This window comes from Atractosteus spatula, chromosome 6, assembly GCF_055471065.1.
Source record: "Atractosteus spatula isolate fAtrSpa1 chromosome 6, fAtrSpa1.hap1, whole genome shotgun sequence".
Lineage (NCBI taxonomy): Eukaryota > Metazoa > Chordata > Actinopteri > Semionotiformes > Lepisosteidae > Atractosteus > Atractosteus spatula.
In genome coordinates, this window is record NC_142711.1 from 47,447,334 (window position 1) to 47,472,396 (window position 25,063).

At 37.2% G+C, this 25,063-nt stretch overlaps 1 protein-coding gene across 3 annotated transcripts in view; it reads right to left on the reverse strand.

Moving 5' to 3' along the window:
• dnajc1 (DnaJ heat shock protein family (Hsp40) member C1) overlaps positions 1-25,063 on the reverse strand; it is an 85,950-nt gene that overhangs the window by 45,264 nt on the left and 15,623 nt on the right. For all 3 annotated transcript variants that reach the window (XM_088918390.1, XM_088918388.1, XM_088918389.1), the window contains exons 2-5: positions 9,538-9,639; positions 8,015-8,061; positions 3,122-3,287; positions 988-1,085 (exon numbers count right to left, since the gene is read on the reverse strand). In XM_088918390.1, the coding sequence (XP_088774516.1) occupies positions 988-1,085; positions 3,122-3,287; positions 8,015-8,061; positions 9,538-9,639 (413 nt within the window). The remainder of the gene's footprint in view (positions 1-987; positions 1,086-3,121; positions 3,288-8,014; positions 8,062-9,537; positions 9,640-25,063) is intronic.

Genomic DNA, 25,063 nt, shown 5'->3' on the forward strand with positions numbered 1-25,063 from the left:
AAATGACACGCTAGTGGTGGCAATATTCTGAACAGTGAAATGTTAATATCAACTGCACACTGTATGTGTTAATAATGAAGTATAGGAAAATCTCTGCAGGAAAGTTTTTAAAGAATGCTAAGAATGTTAAGAAAACTTAAAAAATGATTTTTTTTTTTACTTCCATCTCTAATAAGCAAATTGTTTCAAACTGAAATGCAGCCATAGTTTATTACCCTGGACACTGTAGGATATATTATATCGCCACAAAATCTTGTATTTTATAGTTGTCACAATGACAGGGAAGGGCAAAATGTGTTGCTGCAATGAATAATTTTCCAAACACAGCTTAAAAGACAAAACAGAAAACGTAAAGGATTCTGTCCTGAATACCTTTTCTTAAAATAAACGTTTTCCTGCTTTTAAATTAAGATTTTAATCTAACAGGGACATCCAGTTTGACCTCCCCATCTGCAACACTAACGTATCACATTCTAATTAAATTATCATTTTAAGAAAAAACTATTTTAGACATATGGCACTGTTGAATACTAAAACTATTCTTCAAAAAACATCACCACCCTTGCAAGTTTCCAAATATCAGTTTAGAGGTGTTGCACTGTGGAAAATGTCACAATTCTTTTTTTTATCTCTCTGTAACTTGAACAGATCAGAATAGTTAGAAGGGGTTTCATGACTCTTTAATACCGTGCGCTTGGGACGTGCCAGAGACTTTGCCAAAAAGAAAGGAATCGTGTTGAATGCATTTTGCTGTGGGGATTTAATTATTTCACAGTAAAGCCACCAGATCATTTTGCGAAAACTAGGAGAAACAAGCATTCAAGGTCGGAAAAATCATATCCAGAACAAAAACTGAATATCAACATATGTATAAAGCAGAGAAGACATCTTTTCTGAACGACGGAAAAGAAGTACACAACTAGAAAAAAAAAGTTATCAAACAAATCAATCTTAAAAAAGTTGGGAAGATCGGAAATTCTTCAGTACCTCTCATTTTTGTCCTGGGTTCCTGACTTCGGGTCCTCTGTGATTTTGTTACTTGTCTTTTTCTTCTTCTCCCTCTTTTTTTTGCTGAGGAGTTCATCCTTGCACAAAGAATAAACCATTAATTGGGTGGGGGGGGGGGATTGATAATCAACATCACCCCCCAGAACCAATTTTTTTTTGCCCGTTGTGGTGAAGAGCGACCACTGCTGAAGCTTCATCTACACCAATTGAATCCTTCAACTCAGTGAAATCGTGTGCTTTAAACAATAATAACTGTTGCCATGGCGCCCAGTTCCACATAACAAGCACAGATGAGTGAAAGTCTGGCTCGGACAAAACGGGTGCATCTCCATAGCAATCAAGGTTCCTTGTCACCCCCTGTCATTCAAGAAACCTGCTTTCTTATTACCAGCTCAAAAAAAAAATGTTCGTTTTGTGTTGAGCGGACAAACAAGTTCTCCTCGGCACAGACTTTTAAGGTTGTTGCTCAAATCTCCATTTTAGAAGAAACCGCGGGTACAGACGGCCTTCTCCCTTTCCTAGTTTCACGGCTCAGTTTGGAACCGCGTCAAGTTATCCAGCATCACTCCCACGTTAACTTGAAGGATTGATGATTGACCAGTCCTTCTCAAACACCAGGTTCCAAGCAGCTGCCTTCTTTTCACGGTGTTTACAATGAATCAGAACGAAAACAGCCAAGCCAAGGCGCCAAAGACAGAGCAGATGCAGCTTTCAGCTCCTGTGGTCAGCTACAGTACATACGACACCTTAAGTGTTTGATACAGATCTCCTTCCCAGAGAACCTGATTCTTGGAGGTCTGCACCCACCTTTTAACACTGTTAAACACAAGAAATGCTTAAGCGAAAAAACAAACTAAAGGTAATCCGACTTAAAATCAAATCTGTGGTACCAGCACTACTGGGCACTAGTAAAGCCCAGCTGGGTTCTTCCTGCAGGCAGAAAGGAAACCTTTTTATTCACGATGTAGAGAGCTATCTAACTATTACATGATAGCGGGTTTGCAGTGAATGAAAGCAAGAACACATCGTAGGTTTGTGATCTGCAGTTGGTTTGAGGTTTTGATTTAAAGCAGGCAGTAGCCTAGCTACATCATTTCCAGATACTTCTGCACTTGAGTCAAATTTGAATGTTTACATTTTTAATAAACCGCACGTTGTGTCAAATCCCAGACTTGCTGCACTCAAAAATCTCATCTGGGATGTCATTACTCAGTAGGCATTAAATATATACGGGTTTTACTTTATATTTACATATATCTGTCATCTGCCTTTTTATTTTTTTTTGTTTGACAGATTTGGTATACAAAGAATTTGCATTCAAGGAAAAAAGAAGACAAAGTTTGATCTTCTGAAGTCTAAGGTCTACAGAACCTGAATGATACGATTTTGCTGTGTGGATATCCAAGCTGGCATTGCAGAAGTTATTTATACACTCATATATACATCTTCTACAGGGCACTACAATGAAGCACAACAAGAAAGATACAAATCAGGAAATCAGAAGAGAATCTTCCTTCTTGCAAATAGAACGCTTGCAAATTTGCCCATTCTCCTTATTATTGTTATGAAATATAGACTTGTGCATAGTTCTTTAAATTCATAACCCTCCACTATCCACTATTACCAAGAAAAACTACAGAAATGGGAACTGGTGTAAACTTGTTTATATCCAAATGTCTGGATATGCAAGAAAAAAAACATTATTTATGTTTATTTGTTTATGTAATATGTTCCAGAAATAGTTTTCCACTTTGTGGTTATTTTGTGGTATTATCTGATTTAAGTGAATTTAATCAGACCGAAAAACAGACAAACTGCAAACATCTTGAAAACAGCATCAGAGTAATTATTTCACATCCTTTTATATGCATTATACTTGTCTTTAGCTCTTATATTTGTTTGACATAAGTAATTGCAATCTAAATACAGGTATTGCTGCATTTTCCTTCTTGTCAAATGGAGTAATGGGCACCTCATGAGACCCCTGTATAACAGTTCCTGTAGTATCAAGAACCTGCTTATTTGACAAAGTGTAATGATGCTTTGGTATTAAAGAGCAGCTCTAAAACATATACTCAGCTACTATCAGCCATTCCTTACTTGGAAGACTCACCAGTTTCTTCTCCAGGTATATGGACCAAATGACAGCATAGTGTCCGACCGTGAGAATGATGAAGAGCAGCAGGCCCAGCTCAGTGTTGCTCATCTTCCTCACCCGCCTGTAGTAGAACACAGGCTGCCTCCAGTCTGGAAGGCCATTAACCAGAATATCATCGTACCTAGAAAAGGGAGAAAAAAAAACCCCTGCTGGGTCATCACTGGGAAATCATCCATTCACTTTCTGGGAAAATTGGCTCTGGGGTACATGCCTGTCCGTCTGTGTCTGTGTGCGCTCTGCGATGGACTGGTGTCCCGTCTAGGGTGTACCCCACCTTGTACCTGTTGCTTGCTGGGACATGCTCCAGCTCCCCACTACCCTGAACTGAATTAAGCCAGTGGAGTAATGTACTGCCACATGTACACGTACACTGGAATTCTTAAACGCGCTAATCTCTCTGGACACACACGGTACAACAGACAACATCACACAATGTAGACAACAGTAACCAATAAATATGTTGTGGAAAAACAAATATGTAGCAGTGAGACTAAAAAAAAGAAAAGAAACGGTAGACTATGTAAAATGTGCGTAGTGCAGATGTGTATTAAGGCACTGCTGTTAGCTGTTGAGGATGCGTACTGCAGTGGGATAGAAGCTGTTCTTGAGTCAAGTGGTCCGTGCTTTAATAATGCGGTACCGCTTGCCAGAGGGTAGGGGGGAGAACAAGTCTGTGGCTGGGATGGTTGGGATCCTGAATGATGGATTGGCCAGTATGGAAATGTTTGGATGAATATATTAACCTAACTAAAAAATACTGCTAGTCATGTCATTGTCTTTAATAAAAGAACACTTTTCAATCACTCATGACTTGATCAACGCAGTTAGCAATATCTTTCACTTTAATTCAATTCAAAATACTTTATTCATCCCCAGGGGGGCCATCTACGAATATGGACCAAACAAATCAGAAGACACTGTGCTGTCCCATACATTTATGTATAATAATGCATACTAATATAGACAGATAAGAGTCTTAATTTCTATATTCATGGCCAGGAAAGAAGATGCCATTAAAAAATAATCAAAATGGTACAACATTGTAATAACTATGAAATGGGACAAAGATTCAGTGCATTTTAATTGACATAACATTTTTAGCAGAACTTCACATGGCAAGATTTGGAGTGATACATTTTCTTAAATATTATTCCACAGGAATACTATGCAACTGGAGATCCCTCTGCCACAACAAAATGGTGTTTTCGGTCTGATGTGTGAAGATTCTACAAATGGTACCTCTGCTGCCTGTGGAGCGAATTCCTTTGGGGTCTAATTTGCCAACTAAAAAAGTAATTAATTTAGGATGGAGAACTGAAAAGTCTTCTTTACCCATAAGAGGTGTGGGTGACTGGAGCAGGCTTTAAAACCAGTTGACTGAGGCTCAAACTCTGAACATTTTTTTTTAAATGACTGGAAGAAAATACAAATAGAAACCTAGTAGCTAAGTTTCAACAAACCCACCAAACACAAAAGGATTTCTCTTTTGTGTCCCTTCTTATTTTTAAACAAATCTTAACTGCTTCATAGTTTTAATTAACAGTAACAAAACTATACAGCGGCTTATTGCACATCGATTCCTGATTTTAGCAGTTAAGAAGCGATCCCCAACCCTGGTTCTATAGTAATTAACAGAATAATACTAACCTAGTTCAAAATTGCCATTAAACCTAAAGATCCTGTCCTAAATTGATTTTTCACATCCCATTTAAAATGGTATTAAATTCCAGGCAGTAGCATCTTCTGTATTAAAAGCTCTAAATAGTACACGGTATTTTTTAAGTAATGCCTGATGATCTGCACAACAATCTCCAAGGAACTGGAGCCGGAATCGATGCTGTATTGATTTTCCTATCAATGAACATTATTGCGGATCTCGTGGCTGACCATTAGGAGTTCAGCCATCTTCCGCTGTGGAGGACATAACACATAGTGCCTGTCACCTGGAGGAGTGCTACCCCCTTTCTCCTTCTGAAGGAGGTGGTGGAGATGGAGGGTTTTGCATCTTATCATCACTCTTTGAAACGTATGTACAGCGTGGTGGTGAGGATTTCGATAGCCCACAAGATAATCTTGCTCCATAGATCCCACACTCCTCAAGGTTACACCTCATTGCTAATTCATTTTTACTGACATGCTGAAAATCAGAGCTTTAATGGAGGCCTAGCCCCCTGCACTAAGATTCTAATTTTTTCTTGGAATTGATGTCGAAGGACCCCATTTTGGAAGAGCAGGTCATAAAGCAATGCAGGGACAGAGTAAAACTGGAGATACCTCTGACACAAAAATATGATGATTTCTGTCTGATGGTTAAGATTCTACAAACGGGATCTCTGCTGCTTGTGGTTGGACACATCAAAAGAATTTTTGTGGGGGGGTCGAACGTGCCCTGGCTTGAGATTGAGGTCTACCTGGGGGAGATCACTCAAGATCCAGCTTCTGACCGAGCGTGATGCCATGAAGAATACTGTCAGTGCATCCAAAACTTCTTTTGAACCATGTATGGTAGTGCTTTACTCAAACTTCCACACGCACTCCATAAACACACACAACACACCAAAAGGGTGCACAGAGCAAGAAACGATGAATCGGCTGGTCATTTTGAAGACTCCAAAGCTCAAATATGTTTTTTCACCAGAAACTGAAGAGAGCTACGCTGCTTCGGGCACTTCACAGAATCCCTCACAAAACTGAGTCAAGAATCCTGCTATCTTCAGCTAGCTTGTCGTACTGTCTTACTCCTGCTCCCGATGTGTAATCTAAAATAATTTATATTGTCTACACCTCGTGAAATGGCTCTGTACAGGCAGAGGTGAGGGAGGCACCTAAGGCAGGGGGCCACGTTGGACACACGAGGTTTCCAGTGGTGAGCACAAATGAGAAACACTAGGTACAAGACAGAAATCGCAGTTACAGAGCATCATTTTCTTAATTCATTTTTTTTATATATATATATTTTGATGCAGGGTGTCCATACGGGTATTTTTCAAATCAAGAATTAAACAGCTAACTGAGGTCCTTTCTCCCTCATGCATAGCTGCAATCTGAACTCTTTTTTTCCGCCCTCACTGTTGTACAAACTCACTGAGCGCTGCATCGCACGCAATGCTGAACGTGTTTTTGTTTTGTCTTCCTCTGAAACGGCAGAGGCCTAATCCCCTATTAAAGCCAAAGAAATATTGGGCATCATATTGAACTCTGCGCTAACCACATCAGGATTGCAGCTTGTAAGCTCCAGCAGAAAATAAACGTCACCATTAATCCATACACTGTTAAAAATGGCCTACACTATTACATTAGTACTGATGAATTTCTACCAACCTTTGAATATGAACTTTTTTTTTGCATTTGTTTCTCCAAAAAATTAAGATTTTATTTTCACAAATTTTAGAATGTTATTAATGGTATACATGTTAGTTCTGCCACCATAATTCTCATTTGTCAGCCCTTGACACCCAACAGATATGCCTGAGGGGAATGTAGGGAGACTGACTTTAATTAACATACAAGGTAATTAAAGGAAAGCTTAATTTTGGCAGAGTGAAAACTGGACAGGCATGGCACCACATTGAATCAGAATGGCATATGCCTGCAAAACTGGAACACAACAAGTATGGTTAAAAAAAGAATGCTGGACTGGTCACTTAGGAAAAAAAAAGACTTGTTTTGAAAAGCCCAAACCTTTGCAGAGTGCTTTGAATATTCATTATAAAGTACAAGGTCACTGGAAGTGCTTCACATATTTTGACAATTTTAAAATGAAAAAAACTGTAAGCTCTGTGAACAGTACTGAAAAAAAATACACATTACAATTTCATTTAATTATTTAGGGCAGGAGATAAAATTTGCAGTTGAAGTTGTCTTTTCAAATATACTGTTAATTGTCTGCAGCAAGATTAGTATCATACTATTTTCACTAAATATGCTTTAATTAAAAAATCTTTTATTAAACGTTTTATAAATACTGAAATCATATTTTTGATTTTCTTCACTAAAACATGAAATGAATCACTCCAGAATAAAAATGGTTTTAGCTTTGTAAATTAGCAGAATCTAAAAACAGATTTTTTTTGCTAAAGTATGTTAATAAAAATCAACAAAACGTGCTATTATAAATAGAAGAACTTCCTTCATTTTTTCCTCATTCACAAAATATTTCTTCTTTTTGATTATATTGTAGCTAATTTAATTTTTAGTGTATATTGCAATTTCTGCATTAATTCCTGTTCATATCCAGATTTGTATGTTAAGTATGTACTAATGATTTTTGAATATTATGCTGAAGTCAAATTTGTCAGTGAACATCTTTTTAATCCAAAAAAACTACCAAAAACCACATCGGAGCTTAGCCAAATAGGAATAAAACTGAATCCAAATGTAAGTCTATCTTGCTTTAAAAGCAAAAGATTTTCTAACCCCCAATTAAAGCAGAAGAAATATTTTAAATTACAACAGAATATTAATTTAACATTTTACTTGCTTAGATAGTTTTTAAAATGAGTACTTTTTTTTCTCCAAAATCAGTCTCGTTTAAAAAGACACTTTGCCATTAATATACAGTATGTCACAGTCCAGTACATGGTACATCCCATATGATGTAATAAACAAAGGGTAAATTCAATCGATCAATCAGGCTACTCCAAATTTAATGAAAAGATCCGAGCTCAGAGGCTGTCCATATTCAACTCAAGAGCCATTAACGGACCAACGTACCACAGACAAGAAGACCATGTTCGCTTGCTAGGAAATGCCATCTCAAGTCTTAATTATCCCACACACACACACACACACACACACACACACACACACACACACGACTCCTGTTGATAAATGGAGAAATCAACTGACCTCTGCCTTCTTTCTTCATCTTTCAGGACTTCATAGATTGCTACTAGCTGAAAGGGAGGAAAAAATGCACATGACAAATTCAACAGTGATAAAAGCCTTAGTTAAAAATGAATACTGTTCCAGAAAATTAAAATTCCTCCAGACTTTTTGCAGGGAATCATTTCCAACAATCTCTCACTTCTCTCTAGATTATAGATCTCAAATGCCTTCCCAGCAAATTCCCTGCACTCCTTAATTTTTATCAGTTAAATGAGTTTAATTGATGATTTTTGCTATGTAACTGGTAAATTAATTTAATGTTGATCACACCTTTAATTTGCACTTGCAATCAGTATATTAATAATCAGAAACTGCAAGCATACAACCATGTAACATTTTACTTAGTAGCAAAATCTCAACATAACTGCACGATTCAGTTCTCATTAGAAAGAACTGGTAAACTGGTAAAATGCTGCACAGCAAAAAATAACCTTGAAATTACATTTACACTTTCAGCAGAAAAACCTTTTTTTGAAAGGCAGTTAAACTATTACACAGGTAGTCCCATATATTAAAACAATTTCACAAATTTTTGACTAACTGAATTATTTGAACTGAAATGTCAGGGAGAAATTCCAGCAATGAAAAAGGATATTTATTATATATTTAGCAGGCTGGGATGTTCCAAGTTTGGGAAACAACACCATGTCAACATATTTATCAGTTTTGAGCTAATAGGAAAGGACACGTGAAATCAGTGTAGACTGATGCTTTATTTTACAGAACAAATCACTTAAGTAGTCACCAGAGATTTTTTTTGCTTTTCAATACTTTGATGCTAATATTTAAAAAAGATTATTTTACTTGCATTTTCACCCTTTCCCCCTACAAAAACTAAAACTAAAATTGTTTTTCAGTGCCCAGTATAATATTTCTGTGACAAAAAATACTTGATTAAAAAAAAAACAACACTTATTTAGCAACAGTAAGAAAGCTGTTAACTCTAGTAAACTTTTATTAAAGTGGTGCTCCTGTCTATGATTGCAATATTAACTAAACCATACCTGCTTCAGGGCAAATTATCCTGAATGTAAAAATTTTTATCGCATGTAAATACATTCTGGGGGGAAATCCAGTGTTTTCTGTCATTTTCAAAAATGACAAGCTAGCTGTTAGACAACCACTGAAATAATTTAAATATTTATGTCACACTCAAACAAGGAAGCATCACATACTTTAAAGAAGAATTATATTGACTTAACCTGATTGAAAACACAGGAACACCCACAAAACACGGCCCAGACCAGCCAGTTTCAAAGGAAAAACTTGTTTTTTTTAAACGGAAGTAGGTTATGAACTTAATCTGGATGCCTGTCAGTTTGTCTACTTGAAAACTTAATTCACCTGACTTAAAAAGCCAGAAAATCCAGAAACATATATCATCTCTTCTGCCATTAACACATTCCTTCCACCACACTCAAAAAGCCAAAAGGCTTAAAAACGATACTGAAATAATGCTGTAAAGAAGAAAAAAAAAGGATTACTTGTGTGAATTGAGTTTCAGCATTTTCATCTTTGTTCTTATCTGGGTGCAGGATCAGTGATAGCTTGCGATAGGCCTTCTTGATGTCTCCTGGCGAAGCATCCTGCGAAAAAAAATAAATAAAGCAAAGCACTGTCAGTCTAGTGATATCCCACTGGCTCGGTCTGTCCAGGGGATAGCCCCCTAGAAGAGACTCAAACAAAAGCCGTGGGCAGAAAAAGATACTCTTTGACCAGGAGACCATATCTCTTAAATTATACTGACATTCTGAAATCAGGTAGTACTTTTCTAAACCAATCTACACAGCATATAAACTATGACAATGTCAACAAAACACTCTGTTCCACAATTAATTCTGAACGATTTTATTTTAATTACCCAGAGCTAACCAAAATTGATTAAGGATCTCTTGAAAACATTTTTTGAGGGATAGGGGGAAAAAATTGCACGGTAATTTACATTGAGATCTGTTTCAGGCAAGATGTTGAGACATTAAGTGTCACTTCTATAATGTCTGATAGAGTGTCCATAGTTACCACCAGATTCTCATCAATATCAGACAGATTTTATAGGACAAATCTTAGCGCAGTGAACTGTTTTAGTAAAAATATCAAAACAAAAACACATTTTTATTCAACAGATTAAATGAAGTGGCTTCAGACGAAAAAGAATGTGACGTAAAGATTATATTCTCATGTATCATTAACTGTTATATAAACAAGTTGCACTTTCCTGCAAACAAAAGAAATCGTTAAAATAACAACTTGCTTCGCTTATGTGCAAAAAAGAAAATAACTACGGGGAAACTCGTGGAATTTTTTGCCACCTTTGGTAATTAAAACGGCTTTGCAAGCTTTTTCACAGTCACAGTATAAAATGTGAAAAAAATGGGGCGCGATATTTTTCACATGTAAAAAGTGAAAAACATTTCTTAATGCTTTTGTGAAAGTCAGGGTGCTCATAGCAAAGACAGCAAACATTAAAAATACATTCCTAAAATATTTAAAAGTGTCTGTAGCCCTCAATGGCAAAGCAACAATAATAATTACTGCTTTTATAAGAACTTTTAGTGAAAGCAATTGAAAACAACTGAAATTAGCATTCTGTCTTTTTACAGTACAGAGAATAACAAAATCTAAAAATGTTTAAAATAAGAGTTCAGTAAGTAACCCCTTTTATTGGTAGAATTTAATAATAATTGCTAGTATTTAAAACAAATTCTAAAAATACACTTGCACATAAATGCAAGACAACACTGGGTATAAAAAAAAGATTTAGGAAACTTAAAATGCTGCAACACCCTATTCATTTAAAATCAATAAACAATCATGCAGAAATCACACCTCCTTTACGTCTCAAAGCACACGGATCTCTCTGCAGTGCTCCAACATGTAAAAACCACATCTTTTTAGAGTGGACAATTAAAGGACAGTGGCACTGAAGACAGGTTCACAACTGGTAAATTATATATATGGATGTTGACAAAGATGTCCAAAAAGTGCTCATGTTCGCAGGTTCATATGGATTAGGTCTGCCATGCATATTAATGTAACATTTTTAAATTATATTGCCATAATTTTTAAACACTCATATTAACGCATTTCAGTTTAATATGACAGACATTTGGCTTCATTTAGTTTATCTTAAAGTGCCAGTCTGCACAGTCCCATTTTTAGCCTGCGTTTTTTTTCTGCAAAGAAAACTGGCAGGGAAAAAAATCACGTACTGTTCATATGAAATCTCATTCTTGTAAAATGTATTTAACTAGTAGTCTTCAAGAAATGGAAGAGTTAATTTTTAAGATTTCATGTGTTCTATTTCCAGTTCATATTTTACTAAGAAATAAAACAGGTGAATGCAAATTTATCAATATTACATTGTACAGCACTGTCAAAACACTAGACTTACTAGCCCAGCACATACTATGAAGAGAGTATACACTGTACGACCTCCTTGCAGTTATATTCTTGACTTAACATTTAAATGAATGAAAGACAATCAGGCTTTTACAGTGTACAGGGATAGAGTAAGAGATGCCAAGAGAAAGTGATATAGACAATACAATATTTCTTTTGGTCATATAAAATTAGTCTCAGTTGATATATGAATTAAGCATGAATTAATGACTGAGGCAAAAGATTGTTCATTGTATCACATTATTCACTAATAAATAGTGTGATATAGAATCTCATGTTCCCCTAATTTTGCATATTTACTTGTGTTGCATCTTGTATAGTTTAAAATTCAATGATATGTTAAGTTAGAGAAAATCCCTGCCTGGCTTAGCGTAAACAGATTTTATTTTATTTTTCTTGACACTAGAAATCGCCTCAAGAATCAGAGGTCATGCTCCTGTTATGTCTAAAAGCAAATTCTGGAGGTAGCTGGCCCCAGCAACTGGGCAACCTTATTAAACCATTAAAAAGAAACAACTGTCCCAGAAGAAGCCATTGCTCTTTATTCTTATCTCAATCTTCAGCCTTGGAAAGAGACGAGCGCATGAAAAAGTATTAGCTCATCCCAGGGTAGAACAGAGTCAACAGGCATTTGAATATCAGCCTACTTTAACAAGAGAACATAACATAAGAACATTTCCTGCAATGTTCTCAAGTAACCCAAAAGCTTTGGATAGCACATTATAGGGGGACATCACAAGTACTGTATAGCAACGGCTAAAAATATGAAAAACTAAAAAAAAATAAAAGAATCTCCTTCTCTACAGAGAAGCAATGATTTGCAATGCACTACAATTTAATTTAATTTTTTTAAAGACTCATTTCTTGCAATAAGGGGCTCTTTTTTTATTTCAACATGGCAAATACTACCAACAGATTAGCCCAGTGCTAAATATTCAGCAAGACTAAAAGCAATGGTTTAGTAACACTTACACTTCAGCTATAAGCTTTACTGTTCTTTTGCCAGCATACAGATTAAATTACACCCACATTCAGAGCACAAAGGCTTTAAGTACTGTTTTCTGACTAAATAAGAATGACATCTGTAAGCGTCCTGCTATCCCCTCCAATATTTTAAATGGAACAACACAGGAAAAAAAAAAGTTTTAGCCCTCAGTAGGAAACATAATTATTCTAATGAACGAACTGGATGAATTTGAATGAACTGGAAACATAATTCTAATGAAAGTAGCCATCTGTGTATTATTTTTTTATTTTTGACAAAGAACTAAAAATCTAATGAATAGTACAGTTTTCAGCACCGATAGCATTACGCCAGCTATAATGTTCTCTTCTTTGTATCTCATACCATATTCTGTTCTCAGTTAAAACTACTGTTTCAATAAACATTTCTTATTTATCCTGACCAACAGAGACTTTTTAAGAGAAATGTTTGTGTTGACACTTATAATGGGTTAAATTATTTGACATGTTTTGTAAATAATTTATCATCATACTAGTTAAAAACATTATTTCATATTTGATTTGGGGGATATGAATAACTTGTGTTATCCATTTTGCACACACCAAACAGATCTTAATTTTAGTTTTACATCAAGAATTATGTACTCAAAGCATTTTAAAATTATATTCTGAATTACAATAAGCAGTACGTTTAAGACACTAAAACAAGGTGATAAATAATGTTTAATTCATTACTTTAAAAAGGCACACAACTACACAATGCAGATCCATATTTCATATACAATGTGCACATGTAACTGCTTTGTCAGGCATGGTATAACTATATCCTCAATTGTATGGTTCTGCCACTATGAAGGCCAATGAAAGCAGGCAACCAGGGCAAACCACAATTTACACTACAAAAGCAGGACAGACTAACAGATACAGACAATCTATTTCAAATAACCTAAAGGCAAAGTGGATTTCTAAAACACGGGTTTTAAAAAAACCTCTTATGCAGTGGTGTGCCCTAAAAATCTGGCAAATTAGCACTTTTTCCACCACGTCCACCACGCCAATTAGACTTTGCTTTTATGACCTGACAAAACACTGTAACAGTGAAGAGGTCTGGTTAGAAATTACAAACTTATTATTCTGTCCAATATAATACAGTACAATTACATTCTTCTTTTAAATATGTGGAATGCAGGAGACACATGATCTTTTTGCTTATTAAAGGTTAGAAACATTGCTTCAGAAAGCCATTTCTAACATAATGGGCAAAGGTTCCTTTTGTTTTAAACGTTTCTAAAATTTGCAATCATTTTTCTACTGCTCATTGCTCACGAAGGCTACTGTCACATCGGATGGCCACAGGACAGCTGTACAATTAAACTCAAGAAACTGCTTTGCAGGAGGCTTCAGGAAACAACATTAGCCTGTGGGATTTAACATCGGATGGATGAGACTCAGGAACTGGGAACTAAGAAGGGAAATCACAGAATCCAGATGCGGGTTATTTAGTTGCATTGAACTGGATTCATGGTGCTTTTCAGTTACCTAAGGGCAGGTAGAAATAAATATCTGTAAGCAAGATGTCTTTCTGAGATTCTGTAGGTTTTCCTCCACTTCACAGCAACACGAGCTGTCCTTCGCCACAGCCTGCTCAGCTGACCTACAAAGCCACTGACTCAATTTCTGACGTGCCACGGAGAGACCAGCAGAAACAATACAGAGAAGCAAAGTGCTTTCCATTTTACTCTTAGACAAGATTCAGTATACTATACTTCTGCTGACAGTAGTAACAGAGTATATGAATTCCAAATAAGAAACTCCTACTGCTCTTCAGCTTTTGGGAATCAGTGGTACCTCTGAGTTTGTACATGCCCTGATACATCCAGAGACGTTACAAAACCCAGGTTCATTTCTATCCATCTACCACATTTTAGATGGCAGAGGCAACAGATTTAAAATGGAGAGTCTGCTAAAAGAAATCCTGCTACACTTAAACAACCTTATCTAGCAGCACACAAAGAACTCCTGTACACCTAGTGCAGTGGAACAAGTATTCTCTTTTTGCACAGTAGCATTACTGCATATTTTTTAAACATTACTTCATTTTCTTACCTAGCAATCTTTATACTGTTTTTGTGTGTCAACACAGGATATATTATTGCAGAGCACTAGTTCCTCAGAACTGACTGGGGGGGGGTGTCTTTAGTTACAGAATTAGTACAAGACAACACACCTAAAGTTTTATTGCAATTGTCACCAATTCCTATTTTTAAAAAAGCCAAACAAATTTAACAGTAATTCCATAATGTTGTTCCTCTTGGAATGATCCGTAATAAAAATTGTCCTCTTAACGGATTCTTGCTCCATAGCACCCTACAATTGTCAACATGGTATTTTTAGTTAATTAAAGCAGGTTATTCAATTAAGAGAAACACATCTATAAGAACATTTACAACTTATACAAAAAATAACTCTTACTACTTTAGTGAGGCTGTACAAAATACTGTATTTGCAGTGTTATGTCAAATGTAATCTAGTACAAAACACCCTGTCATTTCTTTTGACGGAATGAAAATTACTTTCATAAACCTGAGAAAGATTTCAAAAACAGCTACATAAGCCTCTAATAGAGATACAGATAGATACAAAAGTACAACTGCACTACTAACATACATAACCTTGGGACAGAGCAAGTTGGAATACCTTTGTCAAAACAATATTTTTTTGTTTTAAAAAATGCTTGGGAGAAATCCAAACTAATACTCATGACGTGTAAAAGGGATTGTTCTCTAGAGTATTATTGAGCTGGTCACGTTGAAAAATGGTATATGAAAACGTCAGCTGTCGTCTGCAAAGACAGCCCATGATTCTTGGAAAGACGTAACACTCCACATCTAGTAACACTGTTCCAAAACAGAAGGGATGCAATTCGCAGAATTCCGCCATGATAATCCGATATTTAACAATAAACAAACATTTCGCCACCAGATCAGATCACTACACCTCCTCACATGCAGCTCCGAGTGAGACGAAAGTCTCATGAATTAGATCCCTGCACTGAACTGGAAAGAACGAGTTTTCCAAAGCCTGGCATTGTAGCACAGATCTCAAGCTCCATCTAGAGGTACACTGCTTATGCATAGTACAGTGGACATTAAATTGGTGGGGATTTTGAATAATATCGCAATGCCTGACAAACCCTCCTTCTTTGTTCCTCCCCATTCACTCTGCACAATAGGCCTCACTGCCTTCCAGCCTCGGTGAGAAACCACTGCCTCCACACCACTGCCATCCAGTGGCCAGATGCTTTGCTCTCTGATCACACCAGGTGTGTGTGTGTGTGCACGCGCGCTCACAAGCAGGCATGTGGAGGTCTTCCAATCTGTTTGTAAAGACTAACTCTGAGAATGCTGTCACCATGATAGTGACCCCAGAGGTTACAGGAGCAGTGAGGGCAGGTGAGGAGTTCCCTTTATCAATACAACAAATTAAACTGCACCTTCATTAGGGGGGGAAAAAAAAAAGACTAATTTTATCCCCATGTTGAGCTTCACATCAGTAGAGTACAGAATGGCAAATAACTGAATGAGGGACAACACAAAGTACCAGCAGTTTGTATAGAAACACAAACGTGTGCCTTCAGAATCAATTCAGGCACACAATCTGAGAAAATGTCCCCACCAGGACAGCAACGGCTGACAAACAGATGACGCTCCCGCAATGTAAATGACCTTGTGGAATCTAAACAGCGTCCTCTTGCGAATCTTAAGGTGCCAAAAATATTGGCCGGGTGAATAAACGTATTTTCACTCCGTGCGGAGTTTTCACTTTGGCGGAGAACGGAATAGTAAATATAAATAGAAGGAGAGTCAATAGGAATACAAACGTGCCCTAAGTATCTACCCATACAGCAGGAGGACAAAGGTCACAAACAAAAAAAAGCAAGACCTCACAAAACAGAGCTCCTCACTGACCCTGGTCCTGAAACACTGCCATTGTCCAAACCCCGTCCTCTAGAGCTGCAGAGCCTTCAGGTTTCGCTCTCTTTCTTGGTTACTGAATGGGCCCCAATTGTTAGCTTAATTGAAAGAACTCAACATTGATTCCAGGTCTCAGCCTTTCTGCGAGCTTTCACCACACTAATTATTAATGGAATTTTGACAGAAGGTTTTACCTGCTTTGTCCGATTGACCACACAGGAAATGGAAACTCCATTCCAACCAAGATGTTGCCATTAAAAATCTGCAACGTGAAAACTGTATTTGTCCCCTAGTCGAGAGACATTTTAATTATTGCGCTCAAAATCAAAGGAGACCCACATTTTCGGAATGTGGTCTTAGTTTAGCTCAAATCCTCAGCAAGGCATGAACATGTGCTGGGAGGTCTATCCTGAGCCCTGCCTTTAAAAAAATAGGAGGAAAAAGCAAGGAGAATTGTCAGCCCCCACCATTCACACAAAGACCTGCATTACAACCAGAGCATTTACTTGGGTAAACAGAAATAATTTTGTAATCATCATTCTTAAAATGGCAATAAAAACCTAACTTCAATCTAATTTATTAATGGGTAGAGATTTATAAGGAGGCCTTATGTGAAAATCTCTTCTAGGTGACTGGTTCTGTTGCTTAAACATTCAGAAAGGGACTTGTGGAACAGTGTCCAGGATACATCCGATATTCATTTGACCCACAGTGCTAAGAAACGACGCAACACAAAACATTTCAGATCTGTGCTCGTTTAAACTGACCTAATTTGGCTACACAAAATTGCCTCTCGCACAATACGATTCATTTTAACTGGGGACTTTCAAATGAATTATATTCATATAGAAATAGAGAATGAAATACATCTCAGTAGCTTTGGCCTGACTTCAGATTATTGACTGGAATCACCTGGGAAATGCAGGTACTGTACAAACAAAAAACAGACCACTCTGGACATGAGGAGGGCAAATATAGGAGAGGAGGCACTCATCTCGTCAAGCATCAGGCATTTCTGTCTCTGGTCTCTGTCTCAAGGTGGCCACTTAAGCTCTGCGGTGAATTCCTAACAGTTTGCTTTGTAAACCGGGCTCTGTCAACACCTAAAGAGGTTTAAGATCAAGTTATGTAAATGACAGAGGCTGACAGGCAGGGTGAAAATGTAGCCAGCTATCTGACTTTTGATGAAACTGTGAGGAACGTCAACAATATCATGCTACTGTAAACCATAACTACGGGTGGCCTATACACAACGTTTTACATCACAATATTAAAGAATTTTGATCACAGGTTATTTGCTCTTGTAACATTGCTGTAACTGGGTGCTACAGGATGCCCAGAGCTCGCAATATAAAACGCTCATATGGAATTTTAAAGCTCTTCATTAAGGCTGAGCAAATAATCTACATGAAAAAAGGGTAAGCACAACATAAGGTAAATTCTCACTCAGTATTCCACCAAACCTGAGACAGGAACTGACAGTTATAGTAAGCTGGGGTGGTGTTACAAACACAGCAGAAGCTCATTTTGACATTGATATAAATGTGATATTGAAACAAAAGACACAAGCAATTCTTGTGCTCATAGGCAGAGATGTCATCTGCCTTGTGAAGCTGCCAAAAACTCACAAACTACATTAAGGGTATTGATACAGAAGTCCTTTTATGACTAGTTATTTAGGCATTTTACATCTTGAAGAATTGGGAACAGCTGCACTGAAGATTTTTGTAAAGAGGACATGGCTTTAAGAGTTCCCGAGTTCATCAAAATGTACTTTGTAGAAACCATATCCTGATGCGTGTGATTATTTGCAGTAGTTCAATACTCACACAGAATCACCACGGAGAAGAAGCAGCTGAGATGGGTAGCAAGAGGAGGTACAGTACGTAGTTCATGCAGAAGACCCTAGGTCCCCAGGTTTAGGTTCAGCACGAGTTCCCAAAAGAATGAAGGATTCTGTAATAAAACCTCTATACAACTTCATGATAATCCAAAACATTAGCTTCATTAAAAACCGATAAAACATCAGGCAAGAGCATCACAGACGGTCAGCAGGAAAAATACTACAGTGTGGAAATTTATTTGAACACTTCTGTAGTTCTGATTAGTAAAAATAAGCCACCACTACTTAAAACGCTGGAAAATCCTTGGAAAGAATTGTCAAATTCTAACAGTGACTTGAATATGCCACACAATTCATCTATGATATATAGAAAAAAAGGGTACAGAGACAACAAAGGACTGTTTGGAATTGCTCATCTGCACAAAAAACGAGGCAAAATCACAGATTACTGTAAGCACAAAGAATAGTATTTTTGCAAATTACACTAGTCCGTCTGAACAAAGATCGATGGAACAAAGAAATGTAAATAAACTTCTAAAAAAATGTCAAGCAGTCCTGTTAGTCTTGAATTGATTTTTGAAAAAAAGACAAATTAATAAAGAAGTTAATGTTAATGTGTAGAAAGAGCAAAGAATTCCAAATTGGGAGGTGTTTAACCTAATTCGCAGCCAACTATACAGTAAGTAGTGATGACTTCTAAAAGAGATCCATTAACATCTATTATATGTATTTTATCTTCTAATTAGGAATTAATTATGATTGATTTTAGTAATGACCTAGAAATGTATGTGCCACTGGCCATGTTAATAATAATCTCTTCTGTGTGCAATGATTAGAAGGGATTATAAACTACATCCAAATAACACTACTCCCCTGTAAGAAATAGACAAAGGGACTGTTTCTTTCAGGGGAGACAGGGAACACACTGAGCAACACTGTCTCCTTTCACAGACAATGAATCTGAATCCACGCAAATCATTTAAAAAAATAATTAAGAAATATCATACGTGTACTTAAAACAGGCTGCAACATTCAGACAGCAAACACTAAAAATAGACATCAATTACAAATGTAGTACAGTCAGGAGAACGCATTTCAAGGTTCTTCAATTCCGTCTATAAACTCGTATTATTTAAGAAACAAATGACATTCCATATACCAAAAGTACTTGCAGTAACGAGAGGCAAAAAACTGCATTAAAAAAATAACAGCTCATTGATTCATCATGCTTAAGTCTTTCTAGCATTTCTTGGAAAACCCTTAAAGGATCAAAATAACCCAAATGTTAAAGGCAATAAAAACAGTAAAAAAAAATCTGATGATGGAAAAAATATTACCCATCTGCCCCCCCTAAAAAGCGACTCTGCCAGCACAGTGTATCGGAAACTGCATTGAACACATAATGAACACCAAAGGATTCTCAGGCCCAAACCTACCACGCACAACGAAGCATTTCACAGAGAAATAATTTACTGTCAAAGACTGCAAAGGGCCATGTGCTGAAATCCGTTTTGAATTGTAGAATCCTGTATTAGCCTGGAACAGCACACAAGAGAATCAGCCCAAAGCCGTAACGGACTCTTGTGTTTAGAGATTAATTCGCTAGAAGACGGCCATGTACAGTAAATTATCTCCAAAGGTAACAGAAATGAATGTTTTTACTAAACCAAATGAAATGAAAATGCTCCAAGGCAGTCATTCCATGTCAAGCCTTAACCTAGAAAACAAAATTCTTTGCCTGCGTTACTGAATGTGGTACATCGTCAAATAAAAATAAATAACACGTTCTGTTGTCAGATTCTCTGTGATTTCAAAATTGGTGACGGCCGTGGTATGCTCAATGTAAATTTATACAGCTGTTCAGCATGTTTTAGAGAGCACAGAAAAGGCAGTGCTCCTCTGAGCCTGAAGAGGGCAAACTCACTCTCTCCAACTTGGCTGTACCGTGGGTTGACACAGATGACAAAGGAAACAAGAGGCCTACTTTCGGACTGATTTGTGGAGGCTGTACTCATTATGGGGTTTCAGCCTTACAGCCTCCGCTACTCCAAGCCCTTACTTGAGCAAAGACAGTACTTTGCCAAACGGTTACTGAAGGCCATATTCACAGACCTCTGCCCCCTATGCCAAGCCAGCTTTTGAAAAACGTATTTCAGTGCTTCCCCAGAACACAGGAAGGTGTAAAGCCATGAACTGCTGTTCACAATTAATCTTCTCTTTCTTGTTCTTTCTTTCAGAACTCATTCATAGAATTGTTTGGCTTAATGTAAGATTTAAGCTTGGCTTCTTGACGGCCATGTGGTGACATGTGATGATGTCAAGATTTTAGCAGCTTTCAGAGACAAACAACTGTTTCTACAGCCCTTTTATCTGCAGGATATTTGCATATGACTTAATGAAAAATTAGCCTTCTTCTAACGGTGCAAGGCCAGAAACTGACATTTGCAGTTGTTGCTGGCTCTGGCGACATCTGCATTGCTTGAAAACAACATTTCGGATGCCTCATAATATATCCTACTTTTAAATGCTTTGGGGGTGCGAAATGAGCTTTAGCATTCAAAATCTTGAGTCAACAAAAGTAAAGTGCTTGTTTAGGTTAAAAAGTAACACAAAATTGGCGGTGTGTGGAATAAACCATTTAACTGAATCGCAAAAGCTGATCTACTGTACATATACCCTTTAAATTTGTGATAATGAGATGCTTGGATTCATAAGCTACTAGAGTAAATAAAACTGTGAAGTAAAATGGAAGAAGCTACCTCTGTAGTTTTCTAAGGTGCTCACACCAGACATTCTTGGTGTTATTTCTTTACCAAATTCAAAAACTTCACTTTCAGCTGTTCTAGAGTCGTCTTCCCTGAGGCAATCCAAATATCCATGATCTTGTAGAATTCAGCCTGTCTCTCTACTGAACATTTTTTAAATGATTGTTTTCGGGTAAATCCACAAATCCACGATGAAAAACAGGTGGGCTAAACAGACCAGCAAGATGAAGTGGATTTTTTTTTCTCTTAAAAGCAAAAAAAGACAATACTCCTTTTTAATGGTTGGTCTCTTTTGGGAATATTCTCACAAGGGCATCTATGTTGATAAACGTTTCCATATATACACTGTTTAGTCTACTACTGCACCTGTATCATTGCAATTGACCTGCTTCTAAATTACCGCCTTATTTTATGCTTAAATCCCATGGTATGTGCTGCAGGAGTGAAATTTATATATAAACCGTGGAGAATAAGACCATACCATCATCGTAAAAAATGCTGTATTTTACACACCTGTAAAAAAATTAAAAGCTTTACGGCAGACTACAGGCAAAACCTCAACAAATGTGCTGTCATTGGTGAGTACTGAAGACTAACAAGGCTGGGAAGATATCATACTTCCCAGCAAAACAACCTGCAACAATGATAGTGTTAGAGCACAAATAAATATATCATCTTTTCAGTTACTCCCCATATAAAGATTGTGTCTTAATCCAATACTATTGTAGCCCTTTCTCTGCAGAATTTTTTATTTTATTCACACCAGGATACCTGCACTGTAAAGTAAAAACTATTATGGGGGGGGGGGGGGGAATAATCTTCACAGTGGACAACGTGAAGGTGCAATTTATTCATTCAGGATGAGTTGGCTAAGAGTCTCAGTTAAAATTGCATATAACAATCACAAATGGCTCCACAGAGACTAAGGTTTGCTTTCCAGTAAGAATCCTGTGCTGTCAAAAAACCGAGTGCCATACAAGGCAAGTCAGAATGTGTCCATTATTTTAGGCAAATAGATATAAACTCAATCCTGTTATCATCCTATACTTAGTTCAGTACAACAAATATACCACTGCATTACGTGCCTAGTCATGTGCTCCATGTTGAACCTGCTTTCAATATATTGTCACAGAGGACTGAGTGAAAAATGTTACTTACACATAAACTGACAATTTAAAACCAGTCCTGATGACAAAGATATTCTTAAGTGACTAGAATATGGGGAAATGCCAGAATACAATGCAGAAAAGCAGACAAAGTGCACTGCAATTTTTCTCTAGGGAATGAATGAACAGCATATCCTAGGCTGAAGAACGTCAAACAAAGCTGTCGGTCTTGTGAACTTATTTTATAATTCAAACTATTCCAGAAATATGAAATAAGTCCAGATTTGCTTGAAGCACTCATGGACATCTCAGTGCACTAACATTTCCCAGCTTTGTACTCCATCTATGCCAACATCAGTTACTAAGATCTAGGGAAAATAAAGCTTTAAAAAAGCAGAAAATTGTAAAGTTCTGCAAAACTAATGATGTTGAGTTCAACTTGATGTTGAGGTTGGAATAAGGGCACTGGGCAGCTACAGTGTTAAAACACTCTGCACATGTGCATCATTAAAAACTGTGAATGTTTCAGAGAGGAAAAAATAACCACTTATTACAACTTGGGAAGCTACTTGCTAGTGATAAAGACTAACGATTGTCTCTTTGCAGGTATTGGAGGGATCTGTCCTGGAGATATTACCACCTTCAATAAAATTGTTTTCAGAAAAATGTGAGGGGTAGTTTCTTGAGTAGTAACCCATAAGGAAAACAGCTGAGGTATTAATGTGAAAGTAAAATGTGAATCAACATTCCAGTGTCCATTTGCCCATTTATACAATGTTCTTCTGTTAAAAAAAAAAAAGACAGACCAGGGGGGTATTTTACGCTTATACTAGAAAATGCATGAAGATAAAAACTGCATTAACTTTAAAGCTCCCGTTTCCCTACAATTCCCAGGTGCTTTAAGATTGGATAGTGTCCCCACTGCAGGTAATAAGTTAACAACTTTGAAGATGGAACCTTTTCCAAACCAAAACTGCCACTTCATCAAGAGAAGGCCACACAAAAAAGAAGCAAATCCAATGTGTTTTTACTTCGGTTTGTTATTCCCATAATTGCCAGATTCTTTTCCTATTTCACTCGTATCAAGATTTCTCACAGTAATCCTGCAGTCCTTATCTCCACTATCAGAAAAGGCTCATACCACTTCATAAATCTGGTTAAATAAAGCTTATTATCTGCATTTCCTCCTTCTACTGTAGAGTGTAATGCAAAATCTATCACAATAAATACATAATATTAATAACCACACTGCTGACCACAACTCCTGTGATCATGACACCAGCTTTCACGGTATTTGTGAAGTGAGACCAACTACCCGTGTTTTGGACCCTCTTCCTACACTCTTTCTCAAAACCAGCTTCTTAGCTCTTTGTCCATTTATGAGCCCATGATATCCGATATCAATAGGCTTAAAGTCTCCTCTCACAGGTGTTTTAAAAAAACTGGCTTTGGATAGTCAAATACTTGACAACTACTGTCCTGTTTCCAATTTGTTTTTTTTTTACCCCAACAAAAATTCAGGAACAGACAGGAGCAGGTCAATTACAACCTCATTACGCATCAATGAGCTCTTTCAAACATTTGCAATCTGGGCTTAGACAGACATGTTCCTAAGATAGCCCATTTTCAGGTAATGATTTGAGCCACCAAGGTGGAGTAGTGATTAAGGGCTCTGAACTCAGAACTGGAAGATTGTGAGTTTAAGTCCCAGGTGAGGACAGTGCTGTTGAACACCTGAGCAAGGTACTTCACTCAAAACAGCTCCTTCAAATGCCCTGCTATACAAGATATATAGAAGGCTTTATATACTATCCAGCTCTGATTATTATAAATGTTAGTTATCTGGTTAAATTAAGGGCGATTACTTGCTGATGGGTTCTGACCCCCAACTCACTTAAAATTCATCTCTTTCTGGATTTCAGATCAGGTTTTTTTACAAACCAATCATGGCTTTCTACGACACCCCATTGTAATTATGTAGGAATCACTGGTACTTCGCTTTGTACAGTAACCCCTGGCTGTTGTATTTCACATGTGCCCCCCATAGTCAGGTCAGGGTGTTCCTCTGGGCTCTGTGCTGGGACCTTTACTGTTCACATTTTGCCTCATGGTTAGACTACTTGCAATCATGGAGTTGGGTTTTACTGCTGTGCTGATGACACTCAGACTTGCCAAAAGACCAGATAAGATTCTACTGCTCTTTTCTCTATCCCTTCCATTTTGTTTATTATTGTGTCAAACTTCCGAGATTTTTTAGCCATAAAATGTTCCGAGAAATTTTATTCTGTCATTTTAATGATTAGATCAGATTACTTCCAATCACTCAACTAACACTCATTAGCCATCAAACAGATAAAACTGATTTAGACAAATCGTGAAGGTCAGCAAAGCCTGCTCTGTAAGATTTCTAAACAGGTTTACTTCTTAAAAAGGCTTATTTTAAAGCATGCAATTAGTCACTTAGAAATTAACTAATTAACTGCATTTTCAAGTGACTTACATAATTGCAAACAATCTGTCTCTGTCACAGCCCTCGATGAAATAGTCGATAAAATCTGACTGCATATCCAAGCATAAAACTTTAATATCTTCTTACAGACGTTAGGATTCTATTATGCGGGACACATTCACAGCTCCTATTGGGTTTTATGCACTTGTCGTTTTGTTTGCTTGTTAGCAAATAAACAGCTTCATGGCCGGAGGGCACTGTCCAGAAAACTTGTCTCCCCCCCCCCGCCCCTCCCTCCTGTCAGGCAAGAGGTGGGTGTAGATACAGGACTTTTTCCAAGCCTCAGTCATAAAATCTTTAGTAGCACTAGATGAAACAACACAGAAACTCGTAAAACAGAGGAGGTCAAGCAATTGCAAACTTCAGGGGGGAAGAAGGAATTCAGCTGCCTTTAGTCCACATGCGCAGGACCATCACTTATTCTTGAGCATGTTGGTATCGCAGACGAATC